This window comes from Rhinopithecus roxellana, chromosome 17 (assembly GCF_007565055.1).
Source record: "Rhinopithecus roxellana isolate Shanxi Qingling chromosome 17, ASM756505v1, whole genome shotgun sequence".
Classification (NCBI taxonomy): domain Eukaryota; kingdom Metazoa; phylum Chordata; class Mammalia; order Primates; family Cercopithecidae; genus Rhinopithecus; species Rhinopithecus roxellana.
Genome location: NC_044565.1, coordinates 68,296,778 through 68,320,906, shown reverse-complemented (window position 1 = coordinate 68,320,906; position 24,129 = coordinate 68,296,778). Strand labels below are relative to the sequence as shown.

Below are 24,129 nucleotides of genomic sequence, written 5' to 3'. Positions count from 1 at the left end.
TAACGAGTACTTAATTGTTAAATACTTGTCTATGAAGCTCTATGTTTCAAGTAGAGAACAGTGATAGAGACCATACATATGCAGACCTGCTTTTCATCTTGCCACAAGTGAAGGCCCAGACTTCATAACATAGGAAACTTAACAGCTAGAGAAAAATCAGAGTAGAATTTGTAAAAAAAAAAAAAAAAAAAAAAAAAAAAAAAAAGGACCAAGTTGAATGAGATATAATCCAAGGATACCAAGGATAGCATGGTCATAAAAAATATTTTCGTTCCTTACATTTCCAGTTTATTTATTAAGTAGGTACTTCAATTAAAACCACCAAGACAAAAAGTACCTTAAGAAAAATTAAAAAGAGAAACAATAATGGGGAAAACTATAATCTATATTAAAGGATTAATATACCTAATACATGAAGAGTTTCTAAAAATAAAGGAAGTGGCCAATAACCCTATAGAAAAAAAAAAAACCTGCTTGAGCGATGTAAAATTTACAGAAAAAGACATACAAATGGCTTTTAAACCTAGAAAAGCTCATTCATAGTAAGAGAAAGGCAAATTCTGCTTCTAGGGACCTCTTCCTCAACACCCTGGCAAAAACACGAAAAGACTGATGTATAAGACTATTCACTGCAGCAATTTGTACTATAGCAAAAACTGGAACTAACCCAAATGTCTATTGATAGGGGGATGGTTAGACACACTATGGGTACATCCACACAGTGGAGTACTGAGGAGGACTGAGGAGGATTCTTATAGACCACTATGGAGTGATCGCTAGGATATACAATTAAGCAAGGGGGCCGGGAAAAAAGGCACAGTATATAGTATGGTACATATAGAATGGAATGCTACCATGTATCTATGAAAGTGGGTGATAAAATGAAACACAAGTATTTACTTATAATAAGAAAGAAACAATGAGGAAAGAAAGGATTGGGTAGCAATAGAAGCTAGACTTCTTTGAATATACCTTGTTCTGTAAATTTGACTTTGTTATCACAAATATTTTACATAATTATAAAGGAAAAATGAATTTTAAAAGAAAAAGTAATTTTCAAAGTAAAACAAAAAAAACCTAGATGTATAAATCCACAGCTGGTGGCATAACCACAGAGTGGTGACTTTAAAATATAGTAAACTGACTGGACACACCTAGTGGGACAAGTCATAAGGACAAATAAAACTGCAAAATAAACAAAATCTTAATTTTCAGTTTTCCTCTGTTTGCTGATTTAGGTTCTGTTTTATGAGACTGTTGTACTTCATGGAATAAAGCAAGTGAGTATTCTGTGTCACTGAAAACCAAGGATTTTGCCGTAAGTTTAAAGGAGATAAAAATGTACGATCAACGAGGTTAAGTAAAAATTCTGTACTATCAAATTTGCTTTCAAAATATCAGTATGTATTTATGAGGTATTTTATCATAAAACTAAAAACTTGATTTCCTTACCTATCCATTGAATGAATGAATTCCTAAGTCATGATAATCAATGTCTGTTAATATTATTAGGTGAAGTTTAACCCTTAATAGTTTAAGGTAGCAGGTTAAAATATATACATATATATAAGTATGGTAAAGTGATGATGCAAACTTTGTAGCAGATGGAACAGACATACAAAACCTAAACTCGCTACCTGCCTCCTAATGTGATGCAACAGAAAGACCACTACTTAATAAGTACTGTTCTCCAGCACGCCCCCGACCCCCAAAATTAAACCTGTATCAAACTAAGCTCACAGATCTAACTATCGTTTTCAGGAAAAGTGAGGGGTAGAGGAACATGTTAAACAACACCATGAGACCACAACCAGGAAAATGTAGAATCTAAGAATTCTGTTGGCCAAATGACGCACTTTCTTCAACACATAAACTTCAAAGGAAAAATAGGGGAAAGCTACATAGATTAAAAGACATTTTTTAAAAACGTATTTATTTATTTAGAGACAGTTTCGCTCTTGTCACCCAAGCTGGCAATGGCACGATCTTGACTCACTGCAACCTCCACCTCCCAGGTTCAAGCGATTCTCCTGCCTCAGCCTCCTGAGAGCTGGGATTGCAGGCATACGCCACCACACCCGGCTAATTCTGTATTTTTAGTAGAGATGGGGTTTCACCACGTTGGCCAGGCTGGTCTCAAACTCCTGAACTTGGAAGATTAGCTTGCCTCGGCCTCCCAAAGTGCTGGGATTACAGCACCGCGCCCAGCCAGATTAACAGATTAGAGCCACCGTGCTCAGCCAGATTAACAGAAATTTAAAAGGCATACCAACCAAAGGCAACTATATAGGTACTCAGCAGCTATAGAAACACATCGATTGTGGTTCTTTTACAGAAATTCTTATCATTTAGAGATACACAATGAAGTATTTATGGATGAAAAGAAATGATATCTGGGATTTGCTTTAAAATAATCTAAAGGAAGGAAGGTGTCTGTTAATGATGGCATAAAAAGGGAGGACAATTCTTCTCACAAATAATGATTAAAAACCAGACAAAGATATTTAAAACAACTACTTGAAGGTACTAGAAAATACTCAAGGGCAGAGAGAAATTCGAGTTGAAACACTGGGGAACAACTCTGAGTTTGTGGCTTGCCTACCCTGTCCCAGCCCAGATGATGGAAAGCCAGTCTTCCTTACCAGCTTGTGGAAGCAGTTAACATAATTCAGAGCAGCAGAGGAACTAGAAAGCAGGGTGGGGGGTATTGTAGAAGAGAGAGATGCAGAAGGGTTGAGATTCTAAATCTGAGAATATACTCTGCCCAAATTCCTGGATATGGATGCTAAACTAAGCAAGCAAATAGAAGACCCCACAGAATAGAGCGAAAGAGAAGGCAGAAAGTAGAGGACATGCTGTCCTTGAAAGACAGAGGTATTCTTGGTGAGATGTGAGTCTGTTGTCTCTCTCACTAAGTGTGTTTCCAACCCACACTCAGACTGGGCTGAAGAAGGCAAAACTCTTACTGGCTTGAGGGTTGGGGGCAGAACACAATTGCTGGAAGAGCAGCTGAAGATTCAGGATGGGGAAACTCCAGAAACAAGAAAATCACAGAGAGGTGAGCGCCAAAATCTCAGTATTGACTTTGCCCAAATCTTTGGCTGACCACTAAACTACACAGACACAAAGGAGACCCCCAAGAGACCCAGCTAAAAAAGCAGCAGCTAAAAGCTGAAAATAACCAGAGACAAGAGCTAATATACAATGTGATGGGACAAATTTTTTCATCTGAGTCCAAACAAGTTAAATGCCTATCAGAACAAAAAAACAAAAATCCTCAGAGCGGAACAGATTATAGTCTCCACAAATGTAATCTATAATATCCGGTTTTCAACAACAACAACAAAATTGCTAGATATGCAAAGAAACAGAAGAAAAAAAAAAAAGCAGTCAACAGAAAATGACTCTTAAGTGGGCCCAGATGTTGGACTCAGTAGACAGACTTTAAAGCAGCAATGTTAAATATGTTCAAAGAACTAAAGGAAAATATGATAGATAATAATGAACAGAAGAATCTTAACAGACAAATGGAAAGTTTAAAAACCAAATGGAAACTCTAGAGCTGAAAAGTACAGTAACTTTTTTTTTTTGAGACAGGGTCTTACTCTGTTGCCCAGGCTGGAGTACAGTGGCACAACTACAGCTCACCACTGCCTCGACTTCCTGGGCTCAAGTGATCCTCCTGCCTCAGCCTCCCAAGTAATTGGGACTACAGGCATGTGCCACCATATTCAGCTACATTTTTCTATTTTTTGTAGAGATGGGATCCCACTATGTTACCCAGGCTGGTCTTGACTTCCTAGCCTCAAGCAGTCCTCCCACCTCAGCCTCCCAAAGTGCTGGGATTACAGGTGTGAGCCACTGCACCCAGGGAAAAGTACGGTAACTTAAATGAAAGATTTCCTAGATGGGCTCAACTGCAAATTGGAGATGGCAGACGAAAAAAAAAGCAATGAACTTAAAGATAGATGAATAGAAGTTATCCACTACAAAGAATAAAGAGATTAAAGAAAACTTAATAAAGCTGCAGAAAATTACTTTTAGGACAGTATCAAGCAAACCTGTGTAACACACATGTAAGTGGGGTCCCAGAAGAGAAGAGAGAGGGGAAGAAAAAATATCTCAAGAAGTAAAACTGTGACTGAAAACCTCCCACATTCAGTCAAAAATACTAATTTACAGGTCCAACAGAGTCAACAGCTCAACAAATATCAAGAAAGACAAACACAAAGAAAACCACACCTAAGTACATTATAGTCAAACTTCTGAAAGCCAAAAAACCGAACCTTGAAAGCAACAAGAGAAAACTAATACATTACAGAGTGACAATGATATATGAGCTGACTCAGAAACAATGGATGTCAAAAGACATTAAAATGATATATTCAAAATGCCAAAAGAAAAAAATCAGGCAAAATCAATACATTTTCACATAAGTAAAAAGAGAGAATAAACTGCTACCAGACCTGTACTATAAAAAAACCTAAAGAAAGTCCTTCAAACTTCTGGGAAAGAACACCAACCACATGGTAGGTCAAATATAAAGGCAAATGTGTCAGTAAGTAAAATAAACTGTATATTATAACACAACCCAGGGGGCTAAGCAGGGGGCTAGAGAGTACTGGCGCATTTCAAACAAGATTGGCACTGGTACTGAAAATAGTTGAGACTGGATAACAGTACATAGGGGTTTATTATATAAAAGTAGAAACATTATAAAGAAAATTATGTGCCTATTAAAGTACACACTTAACATTAAAAAATATGTCTCATATACCAGAGGATTCTGTCTTATCTAAATGTAACATTTAAATGCAACATGCAGGAAACCTGCCCATGGGACAATCAAAAGGGTCACTACATAATTAGAGAAGAAAAATAGCCTTTTTGAGGTAAAGAAATAACAGTGTATACAGGCATCAAAAATGAACATTTGATAGATTTCAAGATAGCTCCTAAAATATGTAGTCCAGAGCTACAGAAAAAAGCCCAAACCATTCCTTTTCTGAAAGCCAGTACCTAATATGCTGTCTTCTAAACAGTTTCTAAGCCTTACCTAATTCCCATTCCATTACCAAGGTTCACCAAATGGGAAAGGGTTATTTTCTTAATTTATTCTGTTTTTTTTTTTTTTTTTGAGACAGGGTCTCACTCTGTCACCCACGCTACAGTGCAGTGGCACATGCAATCATAGCTCACTATAACCTCCAACTCCTGGGCTCCAGTGATCCTCTGACCTCAGCCTCTCAAGTAGCTAGCATTACAGGTAGGTGCACACCACCACACCTGATTAACTTCACTTTTTTCTACAGACAGGGTTTCACTATGTTGCCCAAACTGGTCTCAAACCCCTGGGCTCAAGAGATTCTCCCACTTCGGCCTCCCAAAGTGCTGGGATTACAGGCATGAGCCACTGTGCCTGGCCTATTTTTTAGATAAGAGAACAGAACACAGGACATAGCCCACACATATACCTTTTTACTTCTACAAAGGTTCTCAGTGCCACTCCTGGGGCCCCAAAATAACAATCTAGATTTCTCTTTACCTCTTTCCATACCACTAATACTCTCCTCCACTCAGTCAATTACCCTATAGATATCCCCTTTAGCTAAAATCAAAACAGAAAGATTACCACCATAAAAAATCTTTAGCAATCAGTGGGTTAAGAAGGAGGATATCTGAGAGGAATAGAAGCTTAATTTTTTGAGTGGATACATTATAAAATAATCTCTACATTTCATCTGTCCTGTATTTCATACAAACCTAGTAATTTTCAACTTTGAGATAAATATAAAACCTATACCAAATGTGGACCCTCCAATACAGCCTAGGTTAATCTGAATAGTCACTTTATCAGGCTTGTGTGATCTATTTTGGTATTTCCCTCTGATTAGAAGTAGCTGATGCTGAACAAAAAAACCCCCAAAAACAAAGAAACCTTATTTTTCTTAATGGTTAGGCTGAAATCCTACAAGGTTGTAGGGTTGTTCTGCCTCCTGGAGGTTTTGTGAGGCAAAGGGTGTTGTTGCTTGTTATAGTCAAATACCTGGCTCTTTTGATAACAAAGTGATGGTTAAAATAGGCTTCAACATGGAGCTTCTTACCAATAATCATTGAAGTGAATAGGTCTCTATATAAGAAATTAAACAGGAAAGGTTCATACCAGGCCTCAACTCCCACAACCGCAGTCACTATGTAGACAAAAGAAATAGTCTGGAAGGAAAATGCAGACAAAAGCATACAGAAGCATTAACGCTAGAAAGATCAGGAGTCACCATGCTTTATGCAGCATTAAGTCAAGTCAAACAGTTTAGTAAAAGCAAGAAGTATGCTTATATTTGGTATGTGGCAAGTCTTCTTACCTTTTGTGGCAAGTCTTCTTACCTTTAGAAATACAATCTTTTGGCTGGGCATGGGGGCTCATGTCTGTAATCCCAGCACTCTGGGAGGCCGAGGTGGGCTGATCACCTGAGGTCGGGAGTTCTAGACCAGCCTGACCAACATGGAGAACTCCCATCTCTACTAAAAATACAAAATTAGTCAGGTGTGGTAGTGCATGCCTGTAATCCCAGCTACTCGGGAGGCTGAGGCGGGAGAACCCCTGAACCCTGCAGAGGTTGCAGTGAGCCGAGATCCCGCCATTCCAGCCTGGGCAACTATAGCGAAATTCCGTCACAAAAAACAAAAACCAAAACAAAAACAAACAAACAAAAAAAATCTTTTAGCCAACAATGCTATAAAATAACCAACTTCTAGACAATGCAAGCAACTGGCCATCATTTGGAGCACTTTAACAGCAACTCATAAATTGGTTAAGTTGTAAGATGATCCAAATTTACCCACCCAACCACTTCCTTCAACAAACACTCCAACTTCTGATTTCTTTACTGGAGACGTAGGTGCAAATGGGCAAAATGGCAACACAAAAAGCTGGGATTCAAAGGCAGGGAGAGTTAATAGCAAGGCCATTAAAGTAAGAAAAAAGAAATCTCCCTACACACTGAAAAGGTGACAATGAACACAAAAAGCCAACCATTCAATTCTATGTGCATATCTTTCTTTACAAAATCAAGAGCTCAAATGAACATTTAATAACATTAAGAAATTGTTAAATTTTTGGTGTAATACTGGCATTGTGATTTTTTTTAAAGGAAGCTCTTATTTAGAGATAGTGAAGTATTTATCATATAATATCAGAAATTTCCTTTAAAATAATTGAGAAGGGCTGAGCATGGTGGCTCATGCCTGTAATCCTAACACTTTGGGAGGTGAAGGCAGGAGGATCATTTGAGGTCAGGAGTTTGAGACCAGCCTGGCCAACATAGTGAAACCCTGTGTCTACTAAAAATATAAAAATTAGCCAGGCATGGTAGTGGGCACCTGAAATCTCAGCTACTCGGGAGGCTGAGGCAGGAGAATCGCGTGAACGCGGGAGGCAGAGGCTGCAATGGGCTGAGATTACGCCACTGCACTCCAGCCTGGGTGACAGAGTGAGACTCCATCTCAAGAACAAAAACAACACAAAACAAAACAAAAACAAATAAAATAATTGAGAAAGGGCTCAGGGAGGTTATACACGAAACCAGAATAACCACGTGTGCTAACTGCTGAAGCTAACCAGTAGGTATATTAGGGTCTATTCTACTTTTTCTTAACTATTCTCTCTACTTTACTATTCACTATACTATTCTACTTTTTTGAAATTTTCCATAGATAAAAATAAAAAATTTTAAAGTACATATCAATTCTAATCAAAAAAGCCTAAGAGCAATAAAGAAGCAATGACAAAAGCTTTCCAAAAGTATCATGGCAATGTTGAAAATTTAAGGTAGAACACATACTTACCACCTGGCTAATGTCATATCCCCATGGCAGGAAAAGAATCCCTGTGTTATACTTTTCCCAGTGGGACAGGATGAAAGAAAACAAAACTACCCATAGCAGGAGATAAAGAACAAAAACGCTGACACCAGTCGATCCTCTTCCAAAGATGGAATAAACAGTTACAACAAAGTAAACACATGACCAACTATCCAGGCCATGATCAAAAAGCTCCCCTAAGGGAGTGCTAGAATTGGTTCTGCGAGCTTGCTTTCCGTCCACACCATCTGCAACAAAAACAAACCACAGGAAAAGTTCAACATATGCACCAGGATGGAGACAGTCTTCTTTAATCAACTGGAAAAAAAAAAAAAAAAAAACAAATCAGCGTATCACAGAAATGTTAAGTATGGCTATCAGCCGGTACTATAAAAATCTAATTATTAATTCTACACTTCAAAGAGTTCAGGGCCAGGCACAGTGGGTCATACCTATAATTCCCACACTTTGGCAGGCCAAGGCAGGAGGATCACTTGAGCCTGTAAGTTTGAGACCAGCCTGGGCAACATAGCCAGACTCTATCTTTACAAAAAATTTAAAAATTAGCCAGGCATGGTGGTGCGGACCTGTAGTTCCTGCTACTCAGGAGGCTAAGGTGGGAGGATTGTTTGAGCCCAGGAGTTTGAGGCTGCAGTGAGCTATGATCATGCCACTGCATTCCAGTCTGGGCAACAGAGCAAGACCCTGTCTCTAAAAAAAAATTTTAAACAAAAAACAAAGATTTCAGAAATAAAATATATAATTTTTCAAAGTTTAATCTAAAAATCAAAATGTCATATTACACCGAATGGTGTCAATTTTAGATCTGAGAAAGCAGCATTTTACTTGGACTCTGAACACCTCCAAATCTATGCAACTATTGGGTTGTTTCACTAGCTACAAATTCTCAAGCTTCCAGCGAACATGCCATAGTAATTCCTCACAACTTATCTCACCCCTCCTTGCTCTAGGATCCAAAAGTACTTCAGTCACAACATCTACTTTATCCCGTTTGAAATCATAATCACTTCTTTATAGATCTACTGCCCCCATAATCTTAAGTGCTTTCAGAAAATGCACATAGTGGATATTCAGCAAATAGAAGAATTGAATTTACTGAAACTAATGCACTATTCTTGGTGCTATAAGGATTGGAAGAATCTTAGAATAAACTGTTTGTGCCCTCAGAGTATTTACAATTGAGAAAGGAACAGGCTGGGTGTGGTGGCTCACGCCTATGATCCCAGCACTTTGGGAGGCCAAGGCAGGAGGATAACCTGAGGTTAGGAGTCCAAGACCAGTCTGGCCAACATGGCCAAACCCTGTCTCTACTAAAAACACAAAAACTTAGCCGGGGATGGTGCGCACCTGTAATCCCAGCTACTTGGGAGGCTGAGGCAGGAGAATCTCTTGAACCCAGGAGGTGGAGGTTGCAGTGAGCTGAGATCACACCATTGCACTCCAGCCTGGGCAACAAGAGTGAAACTCTGTCTCAAAAAAAAAAAAAAAGAGAAAGGAACAAAACATGATAATAAAGCTACGGTATATCACAAACCATAGAAGAGTACAGATAAGGGAAAGGTTCTCTTTTAGGCTAAGATAATCTAGAATGGCTTTTCAAGTAGGTGAAATCTGAGTAGAGGACATAAAGAATGAGTTGGATTTCAGCTGATAAGACATAAATAAGTATGTCATTTCAAAAGGAGGGAATGCTATCAGCAAAACACACCAGGGTGGAAAAGCACAATGCATGTTCAGAAAATGCCAAGTACTTTAGTTTGACTAGAGACTAGCATGTGAAGAGTAAAGTATATAAAAAGGTTAAAAAGGAGGTTTGAGCCAGTTAAAAGTTGTAGGGAATATGGGGAGTTACTAAAGGTATCTGAATAGAGAAATGACAAGAATGAAAGCAATGCTTCAGGAAGAGGCACCTAGCGGTGTGAATGACAGGCGGCAGAGAAGGACACTAATTAGTAGGCCTCAACTGAGATGAAATGCAGTAGGAATAAGAAGCTGGTGGTAGGTGAGACATTGAGGAAATAAAAATGATAAAATGCAGCAAAGATGAGGCATAAGGCCTAAGGACAAGAAGAGAATCTCCAGTTTCTATTCTGGGTAACGAAGATAGTGGTAGTGTTCATAGAAAAAAGGAAGTCAGAAGAAGCAGCAAGACTGACACACAAGATGCAGAGTATAATTTCAGATACTGAAATTGAAGTGTTAGTGAGATATCCACATGGTAATGTCAAGGAACTCAATCCAAGGGTACTTATTAGGAACTCAGAACACAGATGAGGGCTAGACATAAACATGATATAAATATGGGAATCTTAACTAAGACTGTAGAGTGAGACTCACCACTACCAAGGGAATGAGGAGAAAGCCAGAGTTTAGGATAAAGCACAGTGGAACACCTTCATTTTACAGGCAGAAACAGAGGAGCCTGTTAGAGACAGCCTGTCTCACTGAATTATACACTTTTTCCCCCAAAAGAAACAGTTTTGTTAACTAAGTGTTTTAGAATTAGTCTAATTGTAAAAATTCAGAATAAGGAATTAAAAACTCTTATAATTACTGTTAATCTTGCTCACCAAAGTATATTCCCCAGTGCCTAGATCAGTCTGTGGCATAATACATTGTTGAAGACCTTATGAAAAGATGAATCCCAAACTCCCTATCCAAATACTACAGATTTCTGTTATACAGGGTTGGGAAAGTTTTTGCCCTGAAGTAGCTAAAATATTCCCAGAAAGTCTTTTCTCATTGTTTACTGGCTTAACAATTTCCCATTTTCAATGTAACTCCTATGCAGTTATTACAATACTCAATTCATGAACTACGTATTAATTAGGTTTTACACATTTTCTCACTATACCCATTCCATCTCCACAAGTCTGAGGTCCAGATATGCTTCAGAATTTTTTTTTCTTAAAAAGGTAATTCAGGGCATATATCATATATTATCAGAGACTCCCCAGTAGGACACAGAGCAGCATCCTGTGATCAAACATCTAAGTATTTCTATAGCAAAATGTCATGAATAGTCACAGTAGGTAGAATAAAGATTATAAACCGCTTCATGTTCATTCAAGACTGGTTTGCAACAAATAGTTCATGTCAGGTCAGGATTTTTGCCAAAAGCTGTGGGCCTAGAACACGTAGATGGTACATCAAAAGGATCTTATGGAGTGTTGTCAAAAGTCAGAGCTCACGGGTCACCCTCAACTTTTCCCTATTCCTCTCAGCAGTCCTTGGCAACCAAATCCTTCAGCAGCACTTAAAGACCTGCTCACCTGTAATAACAAATGCGCAAAAGCCTCTGCCTAAATATGTAGCTTTTAACTAAATTTTCCCCTAATTCTTCTAGACGTCACTGATTTCTTCCTTTTCCAAACTCCTGCAGCTCTGGTCAGCATGACATCTACCATATCAGTATTTAATCGTGTAGCAGGTTATGCTGGTTTTATGAGAACAAGTCATTTTTATCTGAAGAGATCTAAGCAACCTGAAGTCAGGGTCTGCTATTTTACATGTATTTAAAAACTATGTATTGAGTGTCTACGATACTGGGGATAGAGTAGTGAACAACGCAGTACTCACTTTCACAAAACTTAACATTTTAGTTAGAAAAGAGAGATAACAAACAAGCAGGAAAGTAAATAGATAACATGTTACATGGTTTTAAGTGCTATGGAGAAAAATAAAGCAGGGAAGGAGGAGAGAAGAATGCAGGACAAGCCATGCGGATAATCCTAATGAAAAGCGTTCTTGGCAGAACAGACAGTATAGTCTAGCACAGTAGGCTTCCCTGCCCACTCCCTGACCACTCTCTGTACCAAAAAAGAACTGATCACTTCCCTATGTGTTCTCCCACTGTGTTCTATCATAGTATCTATTTTTTAATTATTACATATGGCAGTATTACTTCCCAAACTTAAGCAAAAATTATGTCTTATTCCAGAGGTTGGTAAATACTTTTTAAAGGCCGCATGATAAATATTTTAGGCTTTGCAGGCCATAAGTCTTTGTTGCAACTATTCAGCTGTGTCTTTATTGCAGGAAAGCAGCCATAGACAATATATTAAGGAATGAGCATAGATGTGTGCCAGTAAAACTTTACTAACAAAAATAGGCTACACATCAAATTTGGCCCACAAGTAGTGTTTTACCAACTCATCTTATTCTGTGAAACCCTCACAATGAATGACAATATTTTTTTGTAGAAAGACTCAAAAACATATTTATCAATTTGAACAGGATACTAATAAACTCTAGTTAAAATGAATTAAGCACAGGAGAAAATGTTATTTTAATAGGTGGCTATCCTTGCTGATTCACCAGTCACTGACTATAGTATTTACCAATTCCTTACCTAGAGTGTAGGCTACGAAGTTGAGGATGCCCACTACAATCCAAACCCAGTCAGGCACATGCTTGTGACCTGGTGCTGAAAAGGAAAGCAACTAAGATTTTAATACAGTTTAAGTATAGTAGTTCTTACCATAGCATATACTGACAGTGAGAAGTGTTGCTATTTGTTCATTAGAAGTTAAAGTACTTTACAATACATTTTGCATCCAAAATTGGGTACACAATATCAGGAAAATGATAAAACCAAAAAAGCAATTCCCAGCCCCTCATAAACAGTAAAGCATTTATTTTGAGCTTTTATCAAAACTCAAGACTGAGTGTTCACCTTTACTTGAAAACAAATACTTTTCATGTGCTCACAATGAAAAATAACGTATTTTTGGAATTTAAAAACTAACTGCATTTAATCTAATTCTTGTTGTTTATGATTGTATTACAAACTTGTATTGAGCATTCACCTTATCCTTTCCTATACTATTAATTAGCTAAACAAAAGACCTTTGGATTTGGATATAGATAGATCACCTCAACTGAATGATTTGGGCATCAGAATCATTCTGAAATATCTGGAGCTCACTTTTTCCCCTAAGACAAAACAACTGAGAATCAGAAAGTCTGGGTTCTAGTCCTGGCTTTGTAATCAACCAGCAGTGTAACCTTGAATGCATCATTTAATCTCTCCCATCTTGTATTTTCCAAATATATTGGGAATAGATGGTTTATCTGGTCCTTCAACTTATATGATTTGGGGAGATATATGTAACATTTACGTATGTTTGCTTCTCTTAATAACTAAGTAAACAATCTTATTTAGAGTTGTCAAAGAAAATAATATTTCTAGTTACAAAGATACATTCTTTTTTTTTTTTTTTGAGACGGAGTCTCGCTCTGTCGCCCAGGCTGGAGTGCAGTGGCCGGATCTCAGCTCACTGCAAGCTCCGCCTCCTGGGTTTACACCATTCTCCTGCCTCAGCCTCCCGAGTAGCTGGGACTACAAGCACCTGCCACCTCGCCCGGCTAGTTTTTTGTATTTTTTAGTAGAGACGGTGTTTCACCGTGTTAGCCAGGATGGTCTCGATCTCCTGACCTCATGATCCGCCTGTCTCGGCCTCCCAAAGTGCTGGGATTACAGGCTTGAGCCACCGCGCCCGGCCACAAAGATACATTCTTTAGGGTGTCCTCAGGATTAAAATACAAAAAAAAAATAAAAAATAAAAATTTTTTAAAAACCCACAATATCCAAACAATGCTTAACAAAATTTAATCTTACTCTTTATTCATGTGTACTTTATGATCTTCTCATGCTTCAGAGTTGGCATTTCCAACTTCAATTACCATTTTATTACATGTACAGAAGCTATGACTAAAAGTTTCAGTAAAGTTCCGCATATGTATACTTTCAATATTCAGAATTTCTATAATATCAAAAGTCTTGGTGAGGCACAGTGACTCACACCTATAATCCCAGCACTTTGGGAGGCCAAGGTGGGTGGATCATTTGAGGTCAGGAGTTCAAGACCAGCCTGGCCAACACAGTGAAACCCTGCTCTACTAAAAATATAAAAATTAGCTGGGCATGGTAGTGTACGCCTATAGTCCCAGTTACTGACTACACCATTTCTAAGTATTACTGTTGGAAAATAAATTCTCTTAGAAAGCAAAAAATGCCCATCTATCTCCATCTTTCTGTTCCTCTCAATGCAATCAACTGACTGAACAATAAAAACAAACTTGTCTCCAACTATTCCCTCTTCATCCCAATTCTTTGGCCTGGGGCAGAAGCTTGGTGTGAAACAGAGTGAAGATAAGACAGGTGAGAGAGAAGATGTTGGAGCAGAGGGCGGGAGGAGGCTGACCACTGGCTCCAAAAGGGCCTCCTTCCACTCTTCCCCAATAAGGGTCCAGACTTAGCAATAAATACTTAAGGTCGAAGAACCATTTTCAGAGGAAACTAGGAGTCATTCAAGTCAAGTGGGGATGCAAGGAAGGAGGAAAGACAATCACATTTCCTTCAGAAGAAAGGGGATTTTTCTTTCCTGACTAGAAGAGGAGAAAGGATATTCCTAGAGCTGACAGGTAAACTGAGCCCTGTTTGTATTCGTGTTTAGGCAAAGTTTTGAGTTTTAATTTTCCATCTTCATGCAAACCCAATTATTCTTTATCTGCCAAAACCTCACTGCTTTTTAGACAACATATCTAATTCAACAGGCAAGGTGCTGCCATTATAACATCCAAAATTTTTTGGAAATATGAACATTTTAACAGAACCAGAAAATAAGCAACCACATTTCATTTTTCTCTACTCAGACATTTTAAATTTTATAATAAAGTAATATTCTTACCTGAGGCATAGAAGTCAGGATCAAAGTATGCCATTAGTAGAAAATTGAATACAACCAGCAGAAAGCCAGAAAAAGTTATCAGATTGGGTGCCAGCCAAGTAGGAAATACCTGTTTTTGCAAAATAATTATAAAATAATTAAAGTAGAAGAATCTCTGTCCAATACATACAACATGCAAATTGAAGTCATAAGTTTGAAAGATCATATGGAGAAGTTATAGACACGTAAACCATAATCTCCATTAGCATTATTTCTTCTATCCTCTATATTTTAACTACCTCTGTAATTAGCAAACTTCTATAACATTAAGTCTATTTTAGAAAATTTTAAATGGGATTTTACAAAAATGACAAATCCCAGGGTATAAACTTCAACAGTAAGATAAATCAAAAGGTATGTGACTAAGGAAAGGGAGGATGGGAAGGGTAGTTTCCCTAGATATCTTACGAAACTGAGAGTTGCATTTATAATACTCCATAAAATAGGTTAAAATCTTTAAAACGTACTAAAACAAGAAAGTACATGCATATTAATTATCTTACCTTTACTATAGTGTTCCAAAATGGATGCATGACATACAGAGAAAGTGGATTGGTATCCACAGCACTGTACTGTTAAGAAATTAAAGAAAATATTCAGAGTAAACCCTTGTCTACTAGTAAACAGAATAACATTTCTCAAATGAAAACAATAGTAAAGCCAGGTGCAGTGGCGCATGCATATGACCCAGCTACTCAAAAGGAAAGAAAGTAATAGTACAAAAATAATACAAGCCAGGCATGTTGGCTCACACCTATAATCCTAGCACTTTGGAAAGGCCAAAGAGGGCGGATCACTGAGGTCAGGAGTTTAAGACCAGCCTGGCCAGTGTGGTGAAACCCCATCTCTACTAAAAGTACAAAAATTTGTTGGGGGCCGGGCGCGGTGGCTCAAGCCTGTAATCCCAGCACTTTGGGAGGCCGAGACGGGCGGATCACGAGGTCAGGAGATCGAGACCATCCTGGCTAACACGGTGAAACCCCGTCTCTACTAAAAATACAAAAACTAGCCGGGCAAAGTGGCGGGCGCCTGTAGTCCCAGCTACTCGGGAGGCTGAGGCAGGAGAATGGCGTAAACTCGGGAGGCGGAGCTTGCAGTGAGCTGAGATCTGGCCACTGCACTCCAGTCCGGGTGACAGAGCGAGACTCCACCTCAAAAAAAAAAAAAAAAAAAAAAAATTTGTTGGGCTGTGGTGGCATACGCCTGTAATCCCAGCTACTCAGGAGGCGGAGGCAGAGGTTTCAGTGACCCAAGGCTCTGCCACTGCACTCCAGCCTGAGCGACAAAGCAAGACTTGAGTCTCAAAAAATATATATATATAATAATAATACAAAAATAACCTGGAGAATACATCTATTTTTATGATGTCCTAATCTGAGTAGCAAAACTAGAATAGCAACATAAACGAGGCAAAGACTATCAAGCACAGTCAGATATTATTTTTATGGGAGAAGGAAAGGGTCACAGGGGAAGTCTAAAGATCAACCCCAAATCACAGAGTTAATCACAGCAGTTGTTTCATTGGCACATACTCATCCAGAGTCCAAATCGCCAGGATAATCACTGACTCATCCTTCACTCTCAATCAGCTTTTACATTACAGTGTTTCAGTAGAGAAATTTATATTGCTTACATGTCCTCACTTATTGGAGGATCAGTAAAATGCACACTGCATGCATTCAAACACTAACCACACACCTTCTCAACCTCCTTCATCCCTCTCAACTTAGAGGAATCTGTGTTTCCTCTTGATACCATTATGATACGTTTACTAGCTGTTAGAGCTTGGGCAAGTTACTTAATATCTCTGCCTTAGTTTCTTCACCTGTAAAATGAAGATGATAGTCCTTACCTCAAGGAATTGTCATAAGGATTAGATAAGTGAAAACAGTACCTGACCTACAGTAAGTACTATGTAAGTATTAGCTATTATAATTACATATGTTTTAAGTTCCAAAGGAATGACAGATCCCCATATAGCAGGATACTGAATTGCATAAATATGCAAAGGAAGACAAAATAGGTTAGGGTTGTATGGTAAGGGAGCTTATTCCCCAGTTACTGAGCTATTTAATAAGAATGTAAAGGAAATTTTAAAGGACATACATAAACATGTAAAACTTTAAGGGTCATGTTGATAACTTATTCACTCCACACACACACTGCTAGGTATGGGGAAGAACGGATACAAAACTGGCAACAGACAAGTCTTGAACTAGGTAATATTAGCCTAGTTCAAACCCTCCTTGAGGGTTCACAGTATTACCTGGGCGATTATTACCTAATCCATCCATCTGAAATTTACATATTATACTAGTCACACACTTGAAAAAGTTTTTCTTTTTTTTTTTTTTTTCTTTTTTTTTGAGATGGAGTGGCTCTGTCACCCAGGCTGGAGTGCAGTGGCACGATCTCAGCTCACTGCAACCTCCACCTCCCGAGTTCAACCAATTCTCCTGCCTCAGCCTCCTGAGTAACTGGGATTACAGGCGCACACCACCACACCTGGCTAATTTTTGTATTTTTAGTAGAGATGGGGTTTCACCATGTCGGCCAGGCTGGTCTTGAACTCCTGATCTCAGGTGATCCACCTGTCTCAGCCTCCCAAAGCACTGGGATTACAGGCGTAAGCCCCCGGGCCCAGTCAGCTTTGCTTATATTTTCTATGTATGCTCAGTATGTATACAAAATAAGTAGTAATCATTTGAGTATCTGATTTTTAAAACTCATAATTGAAGATAAAAATTTCTTTCTGAATAAGTTTTGTGAATATGCAAGAAATACATCAGTGTTTCAAGACTTAGAAGTGTGATGGAACAAAGAAGTAAATAAATAGAAAATGTTTAAAATACCGTTAGCAAAGAGTCAACCAGTAAGCCAAATGTTTATTCAAAAGACTCCATGTCCGAGGTTCTTCCATTTCTCCAACCCATCCTGACTAAAATGAAATAAATTGGACAAAAGATCTGAGACAGTAGTAAGAAATGACGATGGGCTGGCCAGGCGTGTGGCTCATGCCTATAATTCCAGGACTTTGGGAGGCTGAGGATCATTTGAGGTCATGAGTTCGAGACCAGCCTGGCTGACACGGTGAAACTCCATCTCTACTAAAAACACAAAAACAAATTAGTCGTGTGTGGTTGCACACACCTGTAATCCCAGCTACTTGGGAGGCTGAGACAGGAGACTCACTTGAACCCGGGAGGCAGAGGCTGCAGGGAGCCGAGACTGTGCCACTGAACTCCAGCCTGGGCTACAAAGCAAGACTCCATCTCAAAAACAAAAAAAAAGAAATGATGATGGGCAATGTGGTTTGCTTCTAATGGCCAGAGGTAGAAACTCTAAAGCTGCATCCAGCCTCTCAGCAGAAGCCCACTTACGTTAGCACAGCAGTCGCCTACTTACCTAAGGTTTCATTTTAACCATAGCCAACCAGGGTCGGAAAATAGGTGAGTACAGTACATACAGACGTTTCGAGAGAGAGAGACCAAATTCACATAACTTTTATTACAGTACATTGTTATAGCTGTTCTATTTTTAGTTGTTGTCAATCACTCACTGTGCCTAAACTTTATCACAGGTGTGTATGCATAGGAAAAAACAGTATATACAGTCACCCCTCGGTATCTGCGGGGAATTGGCCCCAGGACTCTCTGTGGATGTTCAACTCCCTTATATAAAATGGCACAGTATTTGCCTATAACCTACACACATCCTCCCATATACTTTTTGAGACAGAGTCTCGCTCTGTTGCCCAGACTGGAGTGCAATGGCGCAATCTCGGCTCACTGCAAGCTCTGCCTCCCAAGTTCATGCCATTCTCCTGCCTCAGCCTCCTGAGTAGCTGGGACTACAGGTGCCCACCACCACACCTGGCTAATTTTTTGTATTTTTAGTAGTGACGGAGTTTCACCATGTTAGCCAGGATGGTCTCAATCTCCTGACCTCGTGATCCACCTGCCTCAGCCTCCCAAAGTGCTGGGATTACAGGTGTGAGCCACCACGCTGGGTCATATACTTTAAATCATCTCAGGTTACTTATAATATCTAATACAATATAAATACTATGTAAATAATTGTTATATTGCATTGTCTTTTTATTTGTATCTTTTGCTGTACTGTTATTTATTTATTTACTTTTTAACATTTTCAATCCACAGTTGGTTGAATCTATGGATGTGGAACCTGTGGATACAGAGAACCTACTGTACAGGGTTTGGTACTGTCCTTGGTTTGGGGCATCCACTGGGGGTCTTGGACTGTATCTCCCATGGGTAAGCGAGGGGCAATTTTATTAGTGTTCTTATTAAACACGTACTAAACGTACAACTTTCACTTGTAGGATGGTCTACAGTTTTATTGTTGTTGTTGTTGTTTGTTTTTTTGAGATGGGGTCTCACACTGTCACCTGGGCTAGAGTGCAATGGTGTGATCTCGGCTCACTGCAACCTCCGCCTCCTGGGTTCAAGCAATTCTCCTGCCTCAGCCTCCCAAGTAGATGGGATTACAGGTGTCCCGTCACCACGCCTGGCTAATTTTTTGTATTTTCAGTAAAGACAGGGTTTCACCATGTTGGCCAGGCTGGTCTCGAACTCCTGACCTCATGATCCACCCATCTTGACCTCCCATAGTGCTGGGATTACAGGCGTGACCCACTGTGCCCAGCCAGGATGGTCTGCAGTTTACAAAGCTTTTCCATAATAGATATCACTCCATCAGAGCCTGTGCAGAATGAAAGAGTTCTGAACTGACAGGACTGCCTGAATTTAAATCTTCAGACCTGAGGACCAGGAGCCAATATGAACCCCTACAGGCTGCCAGTGACAAGGTAGAAGGGCCCTACATTCCTCTAATTCACAAAAGTCTGCACCCAGAACCACGAAATACAGCCAGCAGGGCAAATAAAATGAAAAATCACCCCTTTCAAGTCCACCATCCATCAGAAAGCACAGAAGTTGTAAGTTCAGATTAGAAGAAAACTGTTTAAGATATCACATGAATACCTAACATAGTGCACAAAGTAACTGTTCAATATTCTTAATTCAACTGTTTGCTCATTTTCATTCAGCAGCTTTCCATAATTTAACTTTTATCTAAAAGAATTCTTTAAGGAATGGTATTTTAACTTGAAAAGCTCCTCTTTTAAAATTCTGAAGCTTTAACATGAAATTTCGACTTCAGGAGACCAGGAGAAGTATGATATAAGAAGGTCAGTTTACCTAATTGGATTTCAATTATTTGACATTCATTAACAGCTGATGAGTTCAAACAGGAAGAAAGATTAATAGATTACAGAAGGCAGCAAAACTCTGCTCTCACCTTACACACCTGAGTATTTTTCAAGGTCACATACCACTCATGATAAACAAAGAAACTCTAAACTGTTTTATGAACCCACAGGAAGAAGAACGACTTAAACCTTCCACATTCATGAAAAAAATAAAATGCAAACTTTTAAAGGTGCTAGACTAGATTTGGGTTTGTTAATGTTTGTTAAAGGTATTATTTTCCATGAGAGGGACGTTTTGGCCAACACCAGGAAACCTGAACCAGGTAGATAATCCAGTTAGGACCTGGCATGACTTGCTTGGCTCTACAATCTATCGGGCTAGGGTAAGCTAGAGCCCTCAAAACTGCTTGAGGACTACAGGCTGGGTTTGATAGACTCGTTCCATGGAAAACCTCAGAACTCAGAGATGCCTAACCTTATACACCATTGTATACCTGACCCTCATCTAGGAGAAGAGGTAAAACAGTCATTGGGCCTCAGATCACCAAAAAAACCAAAACGAACTACAAAAAAACTCACCAACTCATTACTTCGAGAAGCAACCCAATTCAAAGTTACAACAACTTTTCCATATACTAACAAAATCCTCCCCTGCCCTACATCATCTATCCTGTGTTTTCATTTTGCTCTACAAAGTTAAGCAGTGTAATTTTTCTTTTTTTGAGACAGAGTCTCACTCTGTCACCCAGGCTGGAGTGCAGTGGTGTGATCTCAGCTCACTGCAACCTCTGCCTCCCGGGTTCAAACGACTCTCCTGCCTCAGCCTCTTGGGTAGCTGGGATTACAGGCACCCACCACCACACCTGGCTAATTTTTGTATTTTGAGTAGAGTCGCGGTTTCACCATGTTGGTCAGGCTGGTCTCGAACTCCTGAGCTCAGGTGATCCACCCACCTCGGCCTCCCAAAGTTCTAAGATTACAGGCAAGAACCACTACACCAGACCTAACTTTTCTTCTAAACTACAGTCTTTCAAATATTTGAAGACAGCTCTCCCTGTCACATCTAAATCTTTTCATCATCTGTTCCTATACTCCTTTTGCCACTGCTTTTTGCCATGGTTTCAGTCTCCTTCATCACCTAGGTCTAGTTTAGTACACCAGGGGTTGGAGAGCTTTTTCTGTAAGGGTCTAGATAGTAAATATTTGAGGCTTTGCAGGCCATATGGTCTTTGCAACAAATACACAACACTTGAAACAGGAAAGCAGTCACAGAAAATATGTAAGCAAATGAGCCTGAGAGTGTTCTAATAAAACTTTATTCACAAAACAGGCAGACTGGGGGCTTCAGTTTGACAACCCCTGCTTCAAACAATCCAATTTGTTGTTAAATCAACACAAACATGTGGTCTAGGGCAAAAGGAGCATTTCAAGTGGTATATGAGTAGGAAGCAGAACATAACTATAAGCCCCTCTTCCTTGATAACTTATGCTGCTCAAGATATTATTAATTCCCGGGACAACTAAATCACACTGCAGTCACCTGAACCCCCTCAGGCCTTTCTCACATGGACTGCAAAGTCATTTTTCTCTATGCTAATATGAGGTTGACTACTGGAACACAGGTGCGACACTGCATCTAAAGTTTTAACATTTCATTTTGCTAGAGTCAACTCATTTCTGCCCTCTCCAGAGTTCTTCTGATCCTGGCTTAGTTATCCAAGGAAATAGCTATTCCTCCCAAAACTCTCAGCATATAAACCTGGTCATGCTAATAATGCTTTCGCTTAAGTCTATAAAAATGCCAATCAAGGTAGACCTTCTAAACATTTTCCTCAAGACTGCTATTACAGACCAGACATCGTGGCTCATGCTTGTAATCCCAGTGCCTTGGGAGGCTGAGGTGGGTTGGGGGAATCACTTGAGCCCAGGAGTTTGAGACCAGTCTGGGGTATAAAAGGTTTTTTTTGTTTTGGTTTTTGGTTTTTTTTTTGAGACGGAGTCTCGCTCTGTCACCAGGCTGGAATGCAGTGCAACCTCCGCCTCCCAAGTTCAAGCAATTCTCCTGCCTCAGTCTCCCGAGTAGCTGGGATTACAGGTGCGCGCCACCACGCTGGGCTAATTTTTGTATTCTTACTAGAGACGGGGTTTCACCATGTTGGCCAGGATGGTGTTGAACTCCTGACCTCATGATCTGCCCACCTTGGCCTCTCAAAGTGCTGGGACTACAGGCGTGAGCCACCGCACCCGGCCTATAAAAGGTTGTTTTTTTTTGAGACGGAGTCTCGCTCTGTCGCCCAGGCTGGAGTGCAGGGGCGCGATCTCAGCTCACTGCAAGCTCCACCTCCCGGGTTTACGCCATTCTCCCGTCTCAGCCTCCCGAGTAGCTGGGACTACAGGTGCCCGCCACATCGTCCGGCTAGTTTTTTGTATTTTTTTGGTAGAGACGCGGTTCCACCGTGTTAGCCAGGATGGTCTCGATCTCCTGACCTCGTGATCTGCCCGTCTCGGCCTCCCAAAGTGCTGGGATTACACGCTTGAGCCATCGCGCCCGGCAAAAGGTTTTTTAAAAACTAGCTGGATGTGGTGGCATGTGCCTGCAGCCCTAGCTACTTGGGAGACTGAGGCAGAAAGATAGTTTGAGCCCAGAAGTTCAGGGCTGCAGTAAGCTATAATTGTACCACTACACTCCAGCCTGGGTAACAAAAGAGAGAGACCCTGTCTTTTTTTTTTTTTTTTTTAAGATGCTATTACAACATTTAACAATTATTTGGGTATAATATTCTGTAATGTCATCCGCAGCAATTATGTCTATTTTACCCACTTCATGAAAGTTTCTGTGAAAGCAAGTTACCTTAAATAACATTTTGCCAATATTAGAAAGTTTTAAAACTTTTTTAAACTTCAGTCCAAGTCAGGAAATAAAGCAGAGTTCATTTTTCATTCATCCTTTCATTCAGTGAGTCAAGAAATATTTGAGTGCCTATCATGTTGCCAGGGGCTGTGCTAGACCACTGAGAAGAAAATGGTGAGCAAGACCAATGTTTTCTATGTTTGCCAAGTCTACAGTCTAGTGTGAGATAGATGGTAAGCAAGAAAACAAGTAAATAATCATAAGTTGTCTGTAATCTCAGCTACCTGGGAGAATGAGGTGAGAGGATCCCTTGATGCCAGGAATTCAGGACCGGCCTGGGAATATTAGTCTGTTTCCACACTGCTGATAAAGACATACCTGAGACTAGGTTATATATCTATTTATTTAGTTATTTATTTTTGAGACAGGGTCTCGCTCTATAGCCCAGGCTAGAGTGCAGTGGCAGTGATCTCGGCTCACTGCAACCTCCGCCTCCCAGGTTCAAGTGATTCTCCTGCCTCAGCGTCCCAAGTAGCTGGGATGACAGGTGTGTACCCCATGGCCTGGCTAATTTTTGTATGTTTAGTAGAGATGGGGTTTCACCATGTTGGCCAGGCTGGTCTTGAACTCCTGGCCTCAAGGGATCCTCCTGTCTTGGGCTCCCAAAGTGCTGGGATTATAGGCGTGAGCCACTGCACCCCACTGAAACTGGGTAATTTATAAAGAAAAAGAGGTTTAATGGACTCACAGTTCCATGTGGCTGGGGAGGCCTCATAATCATGGTGAAAGGCAAAAGGCACGTCTTACATGGCGACAGGCAAAGAGAGAATAAGAGCCAAGCGAAAGGAGTTTCCCCTTTTATAAAACCATCAGATCTCATGAGACTCATTCTCTTCCACAAAAACAGTATGGAGGAAACTGCCCCCATGATTTAATTTCTCCCACCGGGTCCCTCCCACAATTTGTGGGAATTATGGGAGCTACAATTAAAGGTGAGATTTGGGTGGAGACATAGCCAAAGCAGATCAGCAAAACGCAAGACACTGCTCCCCACACCCCTTAAAAAATAACCACATGTACACAATTCGTGATAAATATTATAAAGGGAATTATCAGAGTATTATGCAAGAAGAGGACAGACAAGGGGACAGAAACACAAGGAAGAAGGCCACATGAAGAGGGAGGGCAAGATTGGCGTTCCACTGCCACAGGCCCAGGCAGGCCAGCAGCTACTGGAAGCTGAAAGGGGCAAGGAAGGATTCTCGCCTAGAGCTTTTGGAGGGTGTGTGGCTCTGCCAATACCTTGTTTTTCTACACTTCTAGCCTCTGTAACTAGGAGAGAATTACAATTCTGTTGTTTAAAGCCACTCAGTGTGTGGTAATTTTTATGGCAGCCTTAGGAGGCTAGTAAAGATGGTAACCGGCTCCCAAAAAAG

At 40.0% G+C, this 24,129-nt stretch overlaps 1 protein-coding gene across 1 annotated transcript in view; it reads right to left on the bottom strand.

Moving 5' to 3' along the window:
- The window catches only part of SELENOI (selenoprotein I), a 51,104-nt gene that overhangs the window by 14,938 nt on the left and 12,037 nt on the right, over window positions 1–24,129 (bottom strand). Inside the window, exons 2-6 of the mRNA XM_010383026.2 lie at window positions 15,116–15,184; window positions 14,574–14,682; window positions 12,233–12,307; window positions 7,846–8,108; window positions 6,105–6,213 (exon numbers count right to left, since the gene is read on the bottom strand). Coding sequence (XP_010381328.2) covers window positions 6,105–6,213; window positions 7,846–8,108; window positions 12,233–12,307; window positions 14,574–14,682; window positions 15,116–15,184 — 625 coding nt within the window. The remainder of the gene's footprint in view (window positions 1–6,104; window positions 6,214–7,845; window positions 8,109–12,232; window positions 12,308–14,573; window positions 14,683–15,115; window positions 15,185–24,129) is intronic.